Raw genomic sequence first — 20,687 nt, forward strand, 5'->3', positions numbered from 1 at the left:
CTTCCACAATCACATCTTAGGGCAATGTGCTATTACCTATGGGAGGCCAGCTCCACCTTTTAAAGGGTTCCTATTAGGAGGAGAGATGGATAAGAAAATATTAGATAGAAAGATAGTGAAGAGGAGAAAGACAGAAACACAGGATATTTTCAGGAGGATCTAGATCAAAACCCACCAGCCCCTTCTGCCTCTTCAAAAGGAATTTTTATAATGATGTCAAGGGGCAGGGCAAAAGACCTCCTCTTTGCTAGATCAAAGCACACCACCCAGCCAAGTGTAGACCCTTCCAAACACCTGGTTACCATGCCTGTGGTCAAATCTTCCCCTTACGTAGCCCTGCTGGGTAAAGCAAGTACAAATTCTTGGACCCTGAGTAAGTTCTTACTAGGAAACCTCTGTGGTTGTCTATTGCTCCTGCTTTTTAATACATTAAAGGGCCCCTCAGACCCCTCAGATGGACTGTGCCTGCCTTAGGTTGTCCTTCTTTACTAATCTTTACCCATCATGGAGATACACTTTCCATCAAGCATACTCTGTCATCCGTTAGCAGCTAGCAAGAAGAACTTTACCCGTCTCTGACTACCAGCCTTTGGCAGGGGGAAGTACAGAGCTTAACTCAGCTCTGACTCAGGTCCCTACTAAGAGCTGCAAGTAGTTGGAATAACCACAGCAATCCCTATGGCTGCCCCCGCCACCCCTGTAAAGGAGTGGAGGATGACCAAGATGGAATATCCTTTTTGTATGGGTCAAGATGTTTATAACAGCCTTACCTGTGCCAAGCCCTTTCTAAATCAATAAAGTCTTGATGCAAAGGCATCAAATAAATCAATAAATTCCTGATGCAACTGCATCAAACCTAAAGACTCCCTTAGATTCACCAAACCATGGTTCATTAATATTATGGGTGACTTTGCCATTCTGATAGACGACACCCTCCCCCCCCCAGAAGTTCCCTTCTGAGAAGGAGAGACCTGAAGAGCTTCCAGTTTTTGAGAAAAAGAAATTATGAAGTTTTCCAAGCACTTTAGTTCCTCCCTTGTCTAATCCCAATCCTTAAACTGGGCTTCATGGCCAAGAGGGAACTGACCCTGATTGAGTGATGTTGTAAAAGCATTCTCATTGACCAGCAGCTCAGGCAGAGCAGAGGGTTTTGTTCTGCCTGTATCTGCCTCAGGAAAATTCCCCCCTGCTGCTCAGGACTTAGATCTAAACTGTCCTGAATTGATGCCCACAGACTAAAAGCTTCCACTGGAATTTTTTCCGGCCCATGTTCCTCCTAATGTTTTTGCATTTCAACTCTTATTCTCCCCCAGGAGTCTGCATCCAGAGTCCCATAGTTGGAAAACCAAGAACAGAGTTCCTCTACGAACTCTAAGAACCTCTGTACTTGTGCTGTTCTACCTTAACTCCCTAGTTTTCAAACTCTCTACAAATGAGTATACAAACATCTGCCTCCTATTTCCCTGCCCTATAGCAGCTTTTCTCCTCAGACTGCTAAGTCCACAGTGGCTGCTTGTTCCTGGACGCTGTTTTCAGGTCCGGCACTATGAAAATTCTACTCTTAAATTTCTTTCTACGCAATATTCCTATACCCAAACCCTACACTTTTTTTTTTATTAATTTAATAGATAGAAATTGAGAGAGAGAGAGAGAGAGAGAGAGAGAGAGAGAGAGAGAGAGAGAGAGAGAGAGAACCTAGACAGAGAGATACTTGCTGCAGCCTAACTTTTCTATATAGTTTTTGCTCTCAAAGAATAAAATACCACCACCTTAAACTTAATACAAAACCAGACATGTCCAGCTGCTTCTGTGGTTCTTTCTCCCCCACTTACTTCCTCTGCACCCAAGTCCCTAGTTCTGGTGCCAATCTGTGTGAGGCCAGCTCCCACCTTTTAAAGCGTTCCTATGAGGAGGAGAGAGGGATAAGAAACTTTTAGATAGAAAGAAAACGAAGAGGAGAAAGACAGAAACACAGGATAGCTTCAGGAGGACCTGGATCAAACCCACCCAGTCCCTCTGCCTCTTCAAAGGGGTTTTTTTAATAACAATACTAGGGGGCGGGGCAAAAGACCTCCTCCTGTCTAGATCAATGCACACCACACAGCCAATTGTAGACCCTTCCAAATACCTGGTAACCATACCCATGGTCAAATACCCTTTATGCAGCCCTGCTGGGTAAAGCAAGCTCAGATTCTCAGACACTGCATAAGTTGCTAATAAGAAACCTCTGTGGGTCTCTGCAATTACCTAAACATGTCTTTGTTGCTGAAATATTTTTGAACATTCCCTAATCTATAATGCATATTGCTGAACTGATAGTCTTTTATTTAAAACCAACATGATATTGATAAAATATTGATAGTGACTAGTGCAAAATAAGATATTAACAAATTCATTACTGTATTGTGTGTTTTAATGCATTTGAACAGGTCCATTAATGAAGCCACAAAGGGCTACAGGAAGCATGTTAAACTCCCGATATTCACCGAGGACATCCCAAGCTGTGACAGTGTATGTGAATATAAAACCAAAAATGACATCCCAAGTTCATGACTAGGAGAGACATGCAGTTTATAGAGCAATGGAAGTTAGGGACATAAAAAGAGGGTGGAGGGGAGAGAGAGTTTGAGATTTAGGTAGTATTTTGTTAAAAAGGGATATGTGTATGCCATGCATACATGTCTTTCATATGTGATATGTAGAAAGCAACATGAAGCAAGATTGATCTACACTAGCTACAGTGCTAAAACAAAAGAAATAACTTTTGGTTATATGACTGAAGATTGACTCAGGTAGTTCCAACAACATCCATTTCCAAGCTAAGTATTCCTACTGCAATTAAATTTTTTCCGGTCCTTATTGCTTACATAGAGACTTACATGTTGTTTTTACTATTCCTTATTTATTTTAAAATATTTTGTCTAATCATAAATAATTCTAATCATAGATAATCATAAACAAATTTTAAACAAAATATTATCAAGAATTTTATTCACTCTCCATACTCACCTGCTTGATCATAATTGATCTCTATGAACCCGACCCTGTTCCTTCTCTTTGTCTCTCACTGGGCATTCTCTCACGTGCTTTGAAGAACAGCTGCATCACCATGTGAATCTCAAGGCATAAGGACATCCTTTCATGGAACTTCAGTTTAGAATCTACCTTTAGACACTTAACATTGTGTGTGTGTGTGTGTGTGTGTGTGTGTGTGTGTGTGTGTGTGTGTGTGTGAGAGAGAGAGAGAGAGAGAGAGAGAGAGAGAGAGAGAGAGAGAGAGAGAGAGGAGAGAGATCGATCATGTGTGTAGTCTTTAAAATACTAGACAGTTGTTCTGTTATTGAGTTACACCCATGTTTATTAATATACTTGTTTGCTTTTCTGGTTTGTTTTTCTAATTTTTCTATTTTTGTTCCCATTCCACTACTGGATTCACTGAAAATCAGCAATTTAGCTATTATATAGAATGTTAAGCATTGAAAAAACCTTTCCTACTATAAAAACAGGATGGAATCTAGCTGAAAGGATCGCCACCTTTCTGACTTTTATATAAAACACATTAGAGTCAATATTCTAATGTGTCACTGTTGAAATTGAACTCGGGTAACCAAGGTGTGTCTGATGAAGATAGTTTAGATCATGCAGCAATTGGTTCTGCATAGCAGGTCCCCATCATACACAACAGTCCTTAAGGAGAAGTGTTGTATAAAAGTAATTTCTAGCCTGTAATGTAAATCATGAGAACACTCTAGCTGGCTTTGCTGAACCAGATGTGTCTTCAGGGCAGAGCAGAACAGAATGACCAGTAGGGAAATGTTCTCTTGCCCCTGCTTGCTTGATTTCAGCCATGGCAAATGTTCAGTATTGTACACGAGAAATCTCCCCAATACCTTAAGACACCATTGCAAATGAGACCTAATTCTTTTAAAATAAAATTACCTACCAATTTTCATCCAAGATTCTGTTGCTTTTATATTTTATCCTGCAATATTTTATCCAGTACCCTTTTGTGTAGTGCAGGTAATTGGCTATAGATATGTTTTGGTTTTCTTCATGTGATAATGTGTTTATTTCCCTCTTCTTCTTAAAGAGATATTCTCAGAACATAGAACATTCTTTTGATTTTTTGGTTCTTAAATATCATCCATCATTTTTCTTTCTCCATGTTTTTCAGTCAGCAATGATCCTTCATACATATTTTTATATACTTCTTTAAGTTTTTCTATTGATATTCTATTTATAATTTGGCTTTTTGAGGTTTGATACTTCTTTGAATCATATGTGTATTTCATTACACTTAAAATAAATCTGAATTTTTTGTACAAATTAAGGAAAATTTTATAGCTATTCTTACTTGAGGACTATTTTGCTTCCTAATTTTCACAGTAAAATTCTTGGAATTGAACATAGATCCCTCAGACTGTTTATATTTTTAAATACATAGATGCAGATGATTTCTAAAGTTATCTTCCATAATTTTATACAAGTATACAAATCCATTGCCATCTCACCTACACCACTCCTAAGGTATCCCAAAATCAATCATTCTCTCTCTCTCTCTCTCTCTCTCTCTCTCTCTCTCTCTCTCTCTCTCTCTCTCTCTCTCTTTCCCCATTGACTTCAGTTACACATGCAGGAAATACTAACTTTTGAAACTTAATCTTGTGTAGATAATTAACTGTGCTGTCCTCATGAGTCAATGGCTATGCTATGGCTGGAAGAAAGCATTTCACTGCATGCCTATATGATTTTAAATAATAGGTTTTGAAATTCATGCCTTGTTAGTGATATCAATAATATTATTTTACCTGTTCATTATTTTTATTTAGTTTTCTTAATGTATAATTTCATTATTATTATACTTTATATTTCTATCTGAGGCTATAGTTATTTTTAACATTAAACATAATTCCTTTATATCATTAAGAATAATTATAAAAACTTATAATTCCTCATAGTTTCAACATGTGATCTATTATGAGGTTGGTCTTCGCTCTTAAGAATTATTTACATATCCCTGGTTCTTTATGTGTCAAGTAATATTTTAACATACACAGCAAAATTATGTTATATTTTCATCTTTAATTCTCCAGTAAACCCTATTTTCAGAAATAGTTTCTTTATATAGACTCTGTCTCTTGAAATATGTCTGTTTTATGAACAAAATCACCATCAGGAAGGAATGTACACATCCCTGCAATCATTATTTAGATCTTAATATGTTCCAAATGCTTTGAACATGCAATATCTTCCAATGATGTCAATTAAAACACTATTAGCCCATCACACAATTTTTTTTGTAAAAAAATACTTCAGTTTTAAAATTATTGCAAAGAGTTTTCACACATTCACCAAAATATCAGAAGCTTTTCTTATCGTTAAAGATATTACTCCTCTCTCTCTCTCTCCATATATATATATATATATATATATATATATATATATATATATATATATATATATATATATTCTACACTTAGTAAGATGTTAAATCAGTGAGTGAAAGATGTTCTTGTTCATAAAATTCAATTAACCTGGCATGTTACGGCAAAGTTTGGCATCAATCTTCAGCATTGCACACACATTTATTTTCAAGTTAGTCAGTTATGCCCAGCAGTTAGAGGATAATAAATAAAATTGCCCTGAAAGAGGTGGTTTATGGAGTGGTTGCTTTCACCTTGCTTCAGTGATGTTGTTAAGGCTAGGGAGAGGGCATCTGTGCTGTTTTTCTCCTTTAAAGGACAGTTTCCTAGAGTCTTCCTACAATCCTTATTGCAGACATATCTGATATTGTAGAACCCATGTGCATAAAACTATACCTATCTATTGATTGTCTATTGATTATTCTATAAAGATGTATTAGAATTCCACTATATCAGAGCTATCAACTCAGATTCCTATCAATTGGTTTCATTCTATTTTCTACACAGTCTTCCTAGATCTTTGGAGAAGATTCTAAACATGAGAAACAGTAAAGAGCTAATACTATGAGCACATTGTTTGTTCTTAAGAGTTTTGAAAGATGGGGTTTCATTTCTAAAATCTTCTAGATCTATCACCTCAACAGGTTTTTTTTTAATTTAAGAAAATTTTTTATTCATTTACATACCAACCATAGATCCCCCACTCATTTCCTCCCCGCCCCGTTCCTCTCCAGCCTTCCTCCCCACTGTCCCATCCCCCCATCCCCTCCTCCAAAAGGGTAAAGGATGCCATGGGGAGTCTGTAAAGCCTGGTACATTTAGTTGAGGCAGGACCAATCCACTTCCCCCTGCATCTAGGCTGAGCAAGGCATCCCACCATAGTTAGTGGACTCCAAAAGGCAGCTCATGCACCAGGGATGGGTCCTGATCCCACTGCCAGGGTCCCCTCAAACAGATCAAGCTACACAACTGTCTCCCATATGTAGACGGCCTAATCTGGTCCAATACAGGTTCCACAGCTGTTGGTCTAAAGTTCGTGAGTTCCTATGAGCTTGGTTCAGTTGTCTCTGTAGATTTACCCATCATGATCTTGAACCCCCTTGCTCATATAATCCCTCTTCCCTCTCTTCGACTGGACTCCCAGAGTTTGGCCTGCTGCTTAGCTGTGGATCTCTGCATCTGCTTCCATCAGTTACTGGATGAAGGCTCTATGATGACAGGGTATTCACCAATCTGATTACAGCAGTAAGCCAGCTCAAGCACCTTCTTCACTATTGCTAGTAGTCTAGGCTGGGGTTGTCCTTGTGGATTGCTGGGAACTTTCCTAACCCCATAATGTCTCCCTCCATCAAAATATCTCTTTCATTGCTCTCCCACTTCATCCCTCTCTCAGCTCAACTATCCTGTTCCCTTGTGTCCCCATCCCCTCCTCTCTACTGCCCCCCCCCCAGTTTACTCATGGAGATCTCATCCATTTTCCCTTCCCAAGGTGATCCATGGGATCCTCTATGATCCTCCTTGTTACCTAGCTTCTCTGGAGCTGTGGGTTGTAGCCTAGTTACTCTTTGCTTTACATCTAGTATCCACATTTGAGTGAGTATATACCTTATTTGTCATTCTGAGTGGGTTACCTCACTCAGGATGATATTTTCTAGTTCCATCCATTTGCTTGCAAATTTTATGATGTCATTGTTTTTTACAGCTGAGTAATACTCCATTGTGTGTATGTACCACATTTTCTTTATCCATTCTTCAGTTGAGGGGTATCTAGGCTGTAGCATGAATCTTAAAAGTTCTTATTAGTAAAATCAAAACTGAGGCCAGTTATTTGAGTGAACACTGGAAGATCAGAGAGACAGAACAAGCTACAGCTAACCTCACCTGGCCAACTTCTCAGCTGGTCTTGTTTCCTCAGACTGGAAGCCTCTGTGTCCTCATATCCGAATGGCTCTCAGCTGAACCGTGCTGCTCAAAACCTAAAAGCTTAACCAGCCAAATGCTTCTTGTTTCTGGTCCTCATGCCTTATATATCTTTCTGCTTTCTGCCATCACTCCCTGGGATTAAAGGCATGAGTCACCATGCTTGACTGTGTCCTTGAACATATGGATTTCTGCCTCTGGAATGCTAGAATTAAAGGTGTGTGCTACCACTGCTTATCCTTTATGTTTAATAGTATAGCTGTTCTGTCTCTGACCCCAGATAAGTTTATTAGCATGCACAATATTTCGGGGAACACAATACCACACTAGGTTGTTTCCAGGTTCTGGCTATTATGAATAATGCTGCTATGAACATAGTTGAGTGAGTGTCCTTGTGGTATGGTTGAGTCTGCCTTGGGTATATGCCCAAGAGTTATATCATTGGGTCTTGAAGTAGATTGATTCCCAATTTTCTGAGAAGTCACCATACTGATTTCCAAAAGGCTGTACAAGCTTGCATTCCCACCAGCAGTGGAGGAGTGTTCCCTTTGCTCTACATCCTCTCCAACATAAGCTGTCTTCAGTGTTTTTGATCTTAGCCATTCTGACAGGTGTAAAATGGTATCTCAGAGTTGTTTTGATTTGCATTTTCCTGATGACTAAGGATGTTGAGCAATTCCTTAAATGACTTTGAGCCATTTGAGATTGTTCTTTTGAAAATTCTCTGTATAGCTCTGTAGCCCATTTTTTAACTGGATTGTTTGGTATTTTGATGTCTAGTTTCTTGAGTTCTTTATATATTTTGGAGATCAGCCCTCTATCAGATGTGGGGTTGGTGAAGATGTTTTCTCATTCTGTAGGCTATCATTTTGTCTTATTGACCATGTCCTTTGCCCTACAAAAGCTCCTCAGTTTCAGGAGGTCCCATTTATTAATTGTTACTCTCAGTGTCTGTGCGACTGGTGTTATATTTAGTAAGTGGTCTCCTGTAGCTAGAGTTTTCCTGCCTTGCCCACAGTCAGGACAAATCTCTGTCACCCGCCAATCCCACAGCCGCTCAGACCCAACCAAATAAACACAGAGACTTATATTGCTTACAAGCTGTATGGCCGTGGCAGGCTTCCCGCTAACTCCTCTTACAGCTCAAATTAATCCATTTCCATAAGTCTATACCTTGCCACGTGGCTGGTGGCTTGCTGGCGTCTTCACATGCTACTGGTCATGGCGGCGGCTGCAGCGTCTCTCTCTGCCTTCCTGTTCTTTTATTTCTCCTCTCTGTTAGTCCCGCCTATACTTCCTGCCTAGCCACGACCAATCGGGTTTTATTTATTGACCAATCAGAGCAACTTGACATACAGACCATCCCCCCAGTACAGCCAGGTGCAGACCATCTCAGACACCTGCACTCAGGCCCATGGTCCTAATCATCCTCTATGCAGACCTGCTGGGTAACACCACAAGGAACCCAAGAAGGGCTCCCACAGGACATACATTAACATCCCACAGCAGTCTCCTGTGCCGATGCATTCAAGGCTACTTCCTACTTTCTCTTCTGTCAGGTTCAGTGTAGCTGAATTTGTGACCTCAACAGATTTCTACACTGAATATCATCTATTTGCAAAGCCTGACATGGAGAAAGTGCTCATCCATATTGGTATTTTGAAAAGACAGAAAAAATGCAGCCAGTTCTTATCTTGACTTTCCTAGATGTGCACACATGATGTGCAGGAAAATAAAGCTGTAACATGATGGAGGCAGAGCTGGGGTGGAAGGAAAAGCATCAGCCCTCTTTTTAACCCCCACCCCCAATAAGGAAAGAAAATTCACAACGCTGAGTTCCAGCACCAATGGCTCCACAGTCTCCCTTTATCATAAAACCTGGTTACCTGCTATGTTTGAATACCCAGTACCCACGCACTTAAATTGAAGTATATATGTTAGACTTACAGTCTCCAGCATGATGGTATATAAAGGGAAGAAAACAAGATATTTATTCTACATTAGAGTTGTCATGATAGCCCATAGATTATAAGTGATGATTAGACAATAGCTAATTGTGTGCTTTTAAGTTATTTTATAGCATTTTCTCTGCACTTTTTATAGCCTTTATATGTAACAACAACAGACTTGGAGACGGTGAATGATGTTATCAAGAAGTTGCTACCTATGATAGGAATGCCTGTAAGTTACTTTCAAGCTACTTTGACTTAAATTTGAGCTTTTTTTTTTTTTGAGATCTACATATATGCAAATGTGCATATAAAGATATACGGAAGACACTTGATCATGATAAATTTACAAATCATATTTTACAATCTCCTTTGGAACTGAAACATCTAAGATATAATGATAAATTAGAGGGACGTTTTTCTTGAATATTTGTCTAAGGTTCATGTGAAATGAAACTCATAGCTCAATGGTTTTGAGCTATACTTTTAGTTTCCCTGGGCAATTTACATTTTCTATTATAAAAAATAATTGAGATTATTTGGTCATATGCACACATCAAATTTAAAGACTGCCTATCATAGAACGAATGATGTTCTTCTTTTTTATTTTTGATTATATTGTACTTCATATTTAGTATATAATTCCTTCTCTTCTCCCATTCCTTCTTCTTTCACTTCTCTGTGTGTGGAGGTGTAGATGTTGTGTTTGGATGTGTTCTTTTTCCTCTCTCTCTTTCTCTCTCTCTCTCTCTCTCTCTCTCTCTCTCTCTCTCTCTCTCTCTCTCTCTCTCTTTTGGTTTTTCGAGACAGGGTTTCTCTGTGTAGCTTTGCGCCTTTCCTGGAACTCATTTGGTAGCCCAGGCTGGCCTCGAACTCACAGAGATCCGCCTGCCTCTGCCTCCCGAGTGCTGGGATTAAAGGCGTGCACCACCACCACCCGGCTCCTCTCTCTCTCTTAATATTTATGTGTATGTGTCTATTTCTATCTCTGTTCTTTCTCTCTGCATACATGTCTGTGTTTAACTTTGTCTTTTAGTGTGTGAAATACATGTGTCTCTGTGTATTTATGTTTCTCTTTGTGTATATGTTTTTCTGTATGTGTAGATGACCCTCTCTATCACCTCCTGTGAGTTTGTATGATTTCTCTGTGTTGTTCTCTCTGTCTCTGTCTCTCCCTGTGTCTATGTCTGTCTCTCCCTGGGTCTATGTCCCTCTCTCTTTCTCTCACTCCCATGGTGTGTTGGGTGGGTGGTAGTGGTGTGTTTGTCTGCTTGAGTGTGTATGTCTGCTCGTTTTAATAATTAAGACTTCTACAGGAAAGTGCAATTGTTTTTAATCCGGAATCAACAATAAAGTCCAATTAATGATAACTCCAGTTAAAGCATATTTTTACTTTACCCACTATAGTAGGGTGCTAAATATTTCAACAGAATACTCTATTTAGATGGTTGTTCCAAATGGATCCATAGCACTGTGTACAGTAATTGTGTTGTGGAGCTTGTTTCAGCATTTTCTAGGTTAGACACAAGTCCTTCCTCTCCACAGATTGGACATCTCTGAAGGAAAGCCAAAAGTTGTTTTCACTCCTAGGCATCCTAAAAACCTCTCTGTTTTTTGTCTATTTTTCCTGGTCTTGCTGAGGTTACCACATCTTTCAAATGTTACTTTGCTCAAGAAATCATAGGCACTGAGGGTGTATGGCTCTCTGGGTAATAGGTTGTGTGGGCATTTCAAGTCAAAGTTCAATATTCCTCACATACGTGGACAAACAGATGTAACAGATCTTGAAATAAACTTTTTCTTGGTAAGTGTTGATGGGTGAATGTAATTTTTTATTCCATGGCCATTCACATTCTATTGTGGATCAATAGATCTAGGCTCCATGAGAAAGGCAAGCCAAGTACCCAAGGGTTTTCTCCTGAAATCATGGCAGATGACTCAAACCTGTAGTCAAAAAACACATCATTAATACTGATCCTAAAAATTTTCCTTCTGGAGAGCTGGTAATGGTGAGGAAAGGTATTCTTAAAGAATCCACTGTGAAAGATTATCTATGATGGTTGGTTCTTTTTACCCCTCCCCCCCAGAGTGCTCAAGATTACCAACTGTGGTTCTGTCGTGGCTTCCAAGAAGCCCCAAGCCTACTCCAAGGTAAGTAACAGGGAAAAGAGGGCTGACCAAGGCAATGTTTTCACCCTGAATTCTCAATGTTTCCGTCATTCATTCTTGAAGTTAAATCAACATTAAAAGAAAATAACTTAAACATTATTTCATTCATTTAATTCACAATTACCAACTATTTAATAGAACCTAGTCACATGATACTATCTCTTTATGCAACAGTCTATGGTCTGGTGAAAAAAAAAAAAAACCCTGGAAGTTTCCTGTGCATTTCCACCTGAGAAACAGAATTTTCCTAAAAAGACAAACAAAACAAGACTTTGGATTTCTTGATTCTAAATAAAAAAATTTTTAATTTTCATTCATTGAAGATTAAAGACAATGCTAGGGGCTAGAGACATGTCTCAGTGATTAAGAGCACTTTTTAACTTGTTCTTGCAAAAGGACTTGTTTTGATCCACAACACCCACAACCATCCAAAACTCAAGTTTCAGGGGATATGATTCCCTCTTCTGACCTGCTCAGGTACCAGGTACAACATGGTGCACAGATATACATGTGAGAAAAAAACACACACGTAACTAAAACTGAAATTTAAAAACTTTAAAGAATATTCTGTTTACTCCAAACTATACAGCTTGTGTTTTGGAATGAAAATGTGAAATCTAGCCATTTCTCTGAATCCATGTAAATATAGTCAGTTCACATCTCTCTATGACCTCATTGAATGACAGATATTCTGTTCAGACTTTGGGAGCCTTCCTGACTGAATCATCTGCTATTCCTTATATTGCATTTTTCTGGAATTTTTCATAAGATTATTGACACATAGGTAATAGTAATAAAAGAATTATCTGAAGCATTTGGATAAGAATTAAAAATCTGAGATTACCAAGTCTGCTCCTGAGGCTGACCTTCAAAAGATACTGAAAAGGTGATGTTCTAAGACATGTAGTGATCCTCAGACAAGTATCAGTGAGGATGTCTGTTGGAGATGAGAGAACATTGCCTTGTTGTTCAAACTTTTCTCATATATCCTGAAAACAATCTCTGGGGATATTCTTGGTTACTCAAAGTACAGAAATCAGACTATTTTTTTAAAATATTTATTTTCTGGGTTTTAGTACACTGGGCAATATGGGGGGAATAATCCACCCACATATTTGATATTTTTTTCTTTAAGGCACAGGGTATTGATATGGAGCCCAGGCAGGTAAGGGACTCCTGACCCTCACTGTCACAATCAAATGAGTGCTGGGAATACAGACATGTGCCAAAAATGTCTGGTCCTTTTGCTTTTTATAAGGTGGATACAATTACAGCTCTCAGTCAATGATAAGACAAATGTGGGGGCTTATTACAAAATATATTTAATTACTGAAAGGTGTCAACTTGGTAATATTTTAATTCTAAGGTTTGGAAGAGCTTTGTACATCATGGATGCTTCAGAAATCCCAAGAGTCTACTAATTTAAATGTTACTGTAACTCTTGATCTGATTGTAGCACTGACATTGTATCTGTGTCAGAAGGAAAGGCAAAGCAAAAGCTTAATTGTGTTGGTGATTCATCAGAAATGGACAAGAGCAAGGTTCCATCTTCCCAGAAAATCATATCCACACCACAGCACAGACTCTTTAAGGTTCCTTTAGAGAAAAAAAAATGTAAAACGTGGGAGAGCAAAGAAAACATCTCTACATTAATTCCAATTTCGTAGATGTATTTCCAGCCCACAGTCACTGTCAGAACACATTCTAAGAATGGAGTCGTGAGAGGGAAATTCTGAGTGCTTGTGAGAAAACTCCACAAGACCAAGACAACGGTCTTGTGACTTCAGTTTCATCAAAAACACAGAAATGTTTTGTGATTTTGTGCTCTTCCCAGGTGTAGCAGATAGGAGTGAGTTCACTTCAGCTGCTGTTACTCAGCAGCCTCCATGGAAAGTATTTTTGCCATGTGCAGCTTGTCCTTGTGATTGTGCACTTTGCTCAGGAGACGACTCTTCACCCTCAGAGTACCAATTGTCTAATGCTCTCAATAAAGTTGGCTGCTTCATGAGACTTTAATCCACCTCATGTTAAGGCTCCATATCTCAGGTTCGTGCCCCCTCAAGTGGTAAACAACTGCTGTGTGCAGGAGGCTTCTGTGTTTTCAAGGCAGAAACCAGCAGGCCTTAAAACTGTCACAGGGAGCACAGCAAAATCCCCCACACAGTGCGCTGATGGGCCTATGTTCTTCAAACAAAGTGACAAGTTGAAAGTTTTCTGTTTTCAGACTCTTGGCTTACACATCCTTACCTCATCAGAGCATCCCAGGGAGGCTCCTGATGCTCAGCGTGTACAGTCTACTTGGTTGAGAAGCACAAGGAGAAATCCAATATAACAGTGCATGCTAAAGCACATTGGCAGGTTTGCTCACATTCATTGCCCTCAGTTTCAACTCACATTCCTATTTTCTTCTCATAGAGCATGAGCATCCCTATGACATCATCATGAGAAACATTCAAAGTAACGTCAGTCAACGACGACGGAAATCAAGGAAGTGCACAGCTTTTCCTGCCCTGCCTGGGCTGTATGTGGAACAACCAGATCTACAGGGGCGATTCATCCTAAAGCCCAGAGACCCAGCAGGAAGCCAGAAGCAGAGCAGTGAGTCCCTGACCTTCCTTCAAGTGGCCTTTCTCAATTCCAGTTTCTGTTCTGCATACAATATCAATGCATAGTGTCATTTCTTGCTTGGAAAGGGGCACAATAAGGAACAAAATAAAAAACCAAACAACATTCCCCAGGCCAGACTTGAGAGAATTCTAAGTGCTGCAAGACTCAGCTTGTCTACAGGGAGGACATTTTATTCTTCCAGGCAGATTGTCACCATAAGTATGCCAAGATACTGCCTACATATAACCATGTGTGCAGACAACTTTGATCTCATTAGAATATGATTTCTAAGACCTGGATCCTCATATGTTCCCCATCATGTGGTTTCATGATCAGAGCAAAAAATGTCCTAATCACTACACTTAGACAAACCTGTAATGAAAGTTATACAGAAAAGTTACATGTACGGAAGGGGAGATCATCTGTTCTGGACTTGGGTACAAATGGCCTTAGGATTGGAGCCCAGTCTCTAATCTCATTTCAGTTCACAAAACAACTGTGTTTTATGTGTGTCTTTGGATCTGAGTGGACCTAATATTTGTATACTGGGGCCTTTGAATTTATTTAAATACTTTTTCAAATTATATTATACTTTCATTATTTTCCCCTTTCCTCTCCTTTCTCCAAAATCTCCCATGAACCACTTTGATTGCTTTCAAATTTTTGTCTTTTAAAAAATTATTACATATAAACATGTATAAGTACATATGCACATGAACATACACACACACACACATACATACTCACTCACTCACTCACTCACTCACTCACACATCTTACTCAATCTGAATGATATTACTTGTGTTTTAAGGCCTGACTATTTGGTATTGGGAAGCCAACCAGTATATTGTATGCTGAGAAAGACTGTTTATTTTGTGTTTTGTTCTGTGACTCTTTTGTTTACTGTTAATGTGTTTGTAGTAACTTTTTTAAGATTTCACTATGGTCCAATATTCTAAAAGCAATCTTAGAAGAGAAAAAGAGACTTTGATCTCAGCTTTGAACTAACACATGGGGGCATGGGCCCAGAGTCTGCCTGACAAACGTAGTCATGCACACTTTCTCATGAGGGCATCTGCTGCTGAGGAAAGAAATCTGACAGTGGTTCTTCAAAAAGCTCAGCAAGACAGCTAAGAATGGGACACTATGACACTGGAGGACAAGAACACAGCTTGATCTGAATACCAGTGAGGGAGGCTGTGAGAAAGGAAATGACCGCTGAGGCCTCTGATGGTGTATAACTCAGGAAGCTTGTTCAACTGGCTGTCAAGTACCTCATGATGTAATGGGGGCTAGACAGCATTGTGTTGTGAGAATTCCCACCGAAGAACACTCAGATCAAGCCTCTGAGGTTAACAACAGTGTAGAGTATAGAGAAGAAGAATACACACACACACACACACACACACACACACACACACACACACACACACACACAAACACACACAGACAGGATGAGTAACCAACTTAAGAATGTGGGGAATTTTATATCAGAAATTGATAACCTCTTTGTATGTGTTACACCAGGTACATTATAAACTGGGAATCTGCGACAAAGGTTACATAAATGAAACTACTCCGTGTAATGATCTTATCTCCTCTTTAGATACAGAGGAGCCAACAGTTAAGAGAAGACGGCCTTTCAGATCCTGGTTGTTCCACAAGGGCTCTGTGCCCCACGAGGACCAAGTGTGTTCAGCCCCGCCAGTTGTGAAGACAGGAAAACTCTTCGGAAAAGATCTGACTGCCATTTGTGAGGATGGCAATCTACCCACAGCAATTCTGGTAGGTCTCATATGGTTCTTCTCTGGCTGCCCTGAGGACAAAATCCTGCTTCTCCTAAATATCCCCCCTTCGAGTCTATCATCAAGTGGAGAAACAAGTGTGCATCAAATCATTGGCTTAAGAATAGGAAGGTAAGAGAGGGCTGTTCACTATAAACCGTGTATTGGAAAAGTTGGATTAAATCACTTTACTGTAGTGGAAAATCTGATTACAAATAAACATTGCCTGAGGTCTCAGGGTTAACATTAGGGTAGGATTGGTACAACAGGAAATAGAAGCACCAAAACCAGGTCAAGATCCTCGTCATCCACGCCAGCTCTGGCATTGCACCTGCACACACCATTAGCCTGGTTCTCAAGAAGAAGGGACACCTGCTCTGTGCTGCCAGTGGAGTGACAGGTGTTTCTCTTTCTTTTCTCAGGACATACTATCCTTTATTAGTATAAGAGGGCCAATCACTGAAGGCATCTTCAGAACATCTGGTGATATAAGAGCATTCCTATCCCTAAAAGAAAGGCTGGATTCCGGGACAGAAGTGAACTTGAACAACGAAAGTGTCCCTGTTGTGGCATCTATCTTAAAGGTAGGGCGAGTCCTCGCATCCTCTACACTCAGGATTCCTCCCAGTCGGTGTGAGTAGTTTCCTGCATCATGTGTACTCTTGAAGGACAGTAGACAGGACTGATAGAAATCTGATAAGCCAAAGGTTCCTCTGATGCTCACAACAGAAGGGTTCAAGCATAAACCTGTCACAGTGAAGGGTAATGTGACTAAGTATCTTTTATTTGATTCCTCTGTTCCTCATGCAAAACAGGTTTCAAAATAATAATAGGGTATGGAGGGTCATTTTATACAGACACATGAGTGTCACCTGTGTACATGCCTAGTCAGATGTGTTTTGTTACCAGTTTTCATCATTCTCTGTCACTCCTTAAGTTTTTTTCTGAGAGGCGAGTTTTTCTTCCTTAGTAGAGCTTGCATCTCCTCCACATACACTTTGGCTACACATAGCCAGCAAGATCCCATGATTTTCCTGTCTCCCTCTCATGCAATGTTGAGATCCAAATGCAGGTCCTCATGGCTTTGAAGCTGGCATTCTTAATCACTGAGCCATTTCTTCAGCCCCATAAAATGATACTTTTATGTTACTATTAAAATTCAACTTAAATCACATAATTTCATTCCTTCCCTTTGCTTGCTCTAAGTCCTCTTGTTTCCCATCAACTTCCCACTTCCTCTCAAATACAGGGTCCATTTTTTTTAATTTTTGTTATTACATACATATATACATATACATCCATAAAAATGTTAAAACAACCTGATGAGTCCACTAATGGGTAGCAGTATATGCACTATTTCTTAGCCACCAATTGGTATTGGATTACCAATTAGGGGGTTCATCTTTGAGGAAGACTTATTTTTCCACTCTCAGTAGTATTTATGTGTCTGTAGTTCTATATCTAGAAGTCTGGCTTCATGAGATTTCCCCATCCCAAGTTAGTGCTACTGAGGATGATATTTTTGTTCAGGAATATTGTTTAAGCAACCATATTGTTGCTCAGTTTTGAGATATTTATTTGACAGTCACTATACAAAGACATACATTCCATTTCCTCTGCCACTTAGAGGAAGGATGTTATGTTGTTGTTTTGCTCTTTTTGGGAGGAGGGGGCACTCAGTTCTCAAACCACACATAAGGCTTATTCTTAATTATAAATGTCCAGCCTTAGCTTGGCTTATTTCTTGCCAGCTTTTCTTACCTTTAAATTATCCCATCTACCTTTCCCCCTCTGGGCTTTTCCTTTTCTTACTTCTGTATATCTTACTTTCATTCTTACTCCCTGGCTTGCTATGTAGCTGGGTGGCAGGCCCCTGGAGGCCTCATCCTCTGGCTCCTTGATCTCCCCCTTCCCAGATTTCTCCTATGTATTCTTTCTGCCTGCCAGCCCCACCTATTTTTCTCTCCTGTCTCCCTCCTGGCCATTCAGCTCTTTATTAGGCCATCAGGTGTTTTAGACAGGCACAGTAACAGTTTCACAGAGTTAAACAAATGCAACATAAACAAAAATAACACACCTTAAAACAATATTCTACAACAATGTTACTACAAGCATTTTCTCTTGGAGAATGAAGCACATGAAAGAAAGTCCAGGCTCACCCAGCCTTGGCTTATGTGTGCATGGGTCCATACAGTTAGGTCACTTGTTTCAGAGCCGTTAGAGTGAGAAGCAAAAAGTCCTTGATCATGAAGAAATTACTGTAATGCATATGTTTGTCATTTGAACATAAGAGTTGAGATGAGGTATTGATCTCTTAAGTGTGTGCCAGTGTGCTCTACCCAAAATCTGCTCTTAGGTTTCTAGTTTTGATGGACAAAACATAGTGGGTCTACATGTCAGACTAGGCTCCAACTAGGGTATAGGTTGGGAACTAAGAATGAAGTTGGAACTAAGCTGAATTTTAAAGTTGAAAGTATTTTGAGTAATTTCTGTGATATATATTTTTCACAAAATATTTTTCTATGTATGTCAGGAGTTTCTAAGAAATATACCAGGAAGTGTGCTGACATCTAGACTATATGAGGAATGGCTTGGTGTCCTCGACCAAGTGTATGAAGAGAAGAAAGTAGCTGCAGTGAAGAGGTAATGATTCACTAATTTCCTGAGCAACACCAACAAAAAGAGGAATAATGTTTGCTTAGACACATTAGATCCTATACCACAGAATCATTTACTAAACATATTGACTGACAACAAAAGGTTTCAATTGTTCACAACACAGAAGACATTTTGAAAGGATAAGTATGACTTGGGGAGTCACATTGGCCCATGCTTTTAATCTCAGCATTTATGTAACGTGTGTGTGTGTGTGTGTGTGTGTGTGTGTGTGTGTGTGTGTGTGTGTGTACATATCAATTAAATTTGTCCTTTTTTCTGACTTTGGAGAGATATTGCAAGCATAATTTATAGGACACATTCCTACTTTCACTTTACTCTCAAGGAACCATGAATAAGATACAATTACTCTGTTCCCTCTGTTCGTATTTACAATTTCATGAGTAAAATTTATTGTTTTTAAATAACTTGTCTCTGTGTTCAGTCTTTTAGAGCAACTACCCCAAGCAAATATCATTCTTTTGAAACCACTTTTCGGGATATTATATAAAATTGAGAGAAACTCTAGATTCAACAGCATGACATCTTCTAATTTAGCCATTTGCATAGCCCTGTGTATTCTATGCCTGCCTAGCTCTGGCAACTCAACATTGGCAGATATCACCAAAAAGGTAATGAGACATATGTTTTATGCCTAGAGTAAACAAGTCTTCACAATGAGACAGGAACACAGGATTATTCCGAGAGTCTGGGGTTTATTTTTTTGTTTGTTTGTTTTTGTTTTTGTTTTTTAAATGAGTGCACCCTTGATTGTCACTCATCTGGAGAGGAAGAATCATTTGTGGATTTTGAGTAAGTAGAATTTAAATGGGTATTTGAGCTCAGTGACTCAGTCCTTTGTTGATTGTGATTTGGAATATTGTTAGACTAACCCACTGAGAGCTAACATTGTGAAATGATAAGAAAACGCAGGTGTGGGTTAGAAAATCAAGACTGAACCCTTGATGTCATCACTGAGGAATGTGTGAATTTCTACTTGTTTTCAAGGTGGTTTCCCAGTGAAACAAAGGCAATATGGGTTGTTTTATCAGATATGTTGTACTGAGGCATGGTTAGTGTGATCAAATATATCCTTGGCCTCTTGTTGCTGATTATGGTTGAATTAGAGATACTTTTCTATGGCAGGCACATTTCAAATATGATAACAAAATACCAGAATTTATTTAGTATAAAGACCAAATGGTTATTTGGACTCTCAGTATTTGAGTTTCTGATTAACTATTGATTGAACAATTGCTCTTGGTCCTGTAAGAAGTATATCACAGGAAGACCTGACTCAGGACAGCTTTCCTCATATTGTGTAGAATCAACAAACAGAAGAGAAAGCTAGGGTTCCAAACAACCTGTCATTTCAGATCCACAATTACCCACTTCACTGCAAATAGGCCTTACATCAAATATTTCCCAATATAATTGTAGGGAAAGGGGGCTGGCTAAAGAAACCCACCCTGACCCTGGAACCCAGAACTAGGGAAAGATGGATCAGATCAGGACAGAAAGAAATAGAGTTAGGCTCAGATCAGAGTCATCTCTGCTCCTGGACAACTGACCTATGAAACTAACCAATCACAGAGCAGGAAAGTAGCATTCTGGCCCTGGATCCCAGGACCAGGGAAAGAAACACAGCCTGGGTTTGGGACCTGAGCCAGATAAATGAACACTTTATCCCCAAACCCAGAACTAAGGAAACATGCCCTGACTCTGAAACCAGTACCAAAGAAACACTCTTGGTCCCTAGACTCAGAGTGAGTGAAAGAAATGTATCCTGGCCTTGGAATTCCTGTCAGAAAGCTAAGAAAGGCCAGTGAAGGAAACTCAGGCTCAGATCAGGGCCATCTCTGTCCCTAGCCAACTGACCTGTGGAACCAACCAATCACAGACAGGAAAGTAGCACCCTGGCCCTGGGCTCCTAAGCAGCTCGAGGTGTCTGGGACATCTCCTGGGCAGAGCTGTTCTATGCAGCTGGAGGTGTCCAGGATACTGAACCCTCCAGGGCTGAGCTGTCTCTTTGCAGCTCTAGCCTTCAGCTGTCCTAGCAGCCCCAAGCAAACCCCCAGAATTGCACCTAAGTTACTTATATTTTGAAGCTGAAACCTGGAGCCAAGACTACAGAGTTACAAAGTTACTTATAATAATGAACCTGTTTGTTGAACCCTTAA

General features: G+C 39.6%; 1 protein-coding gene and 1 long non-coding RNA gene across 2 annotated transcripts in view; one reads left to right on the top strand and one right to left on the bottom strand.

Moving 5' to 3' along the window:
* Positions 1-20,687, top strand: part of LOC107401894 (rho GTPase-activating protein 20-like) — a 44,472-nt gene that overhangs the window by 10,775 nt on the left and 13,010 nt on the right. Inside the window, 8 exon segments of the mRNA XM_076573944.1 lie at positions 2,430-2,511; positions 9,447-9,524; positions 11,380-11,443; positions 13,877-14,059; positions 15,675-15,853; positions 16,275-16,436; positions 18,386-18,495; positions 18,953-19,139. Of these exon segments, the coding sequence (XP_076430059.1) occupies positions 2,430-2,511; positions 9,447-9,524; positions 11,380-11,443; positions 13,877-14,059; positions 15,675-15,853; positions 16,275-16,436; positions 18,386-18,495; positions 18,953-19,139 (1,045 nt within the window).
* Positions 11,088-13,841, bottom strand: LOC143273817 (uncharacterized). The gene is made up of 2 exons (XR_013052011.1): positions 13,709-13,841; positions 11,088-11,236 (listed from the first exon to the last, which is right to left on the bottom strand). It is a non-coding gene; the product is annotated as an uncharacterized LOC143273817 (long non-coding RNA).

Source organism: Peromyscus maniculatus, chromosome 6 (assembly GCF_049852395.1).
Source record: "Peromyscus maniculatus bairdii isolate BWxNUB_F1_BW_parent chromosome 6, HU_Pman_BW_mat_3.1, whole genome shotgun sequence".
NCBI classification, from domain to species: Eukaryota; Metazoa; Chordata; class Mammalia; order Rodentia; family Cricetidae; genus Peromyscus; species Peromyscus maniculatus.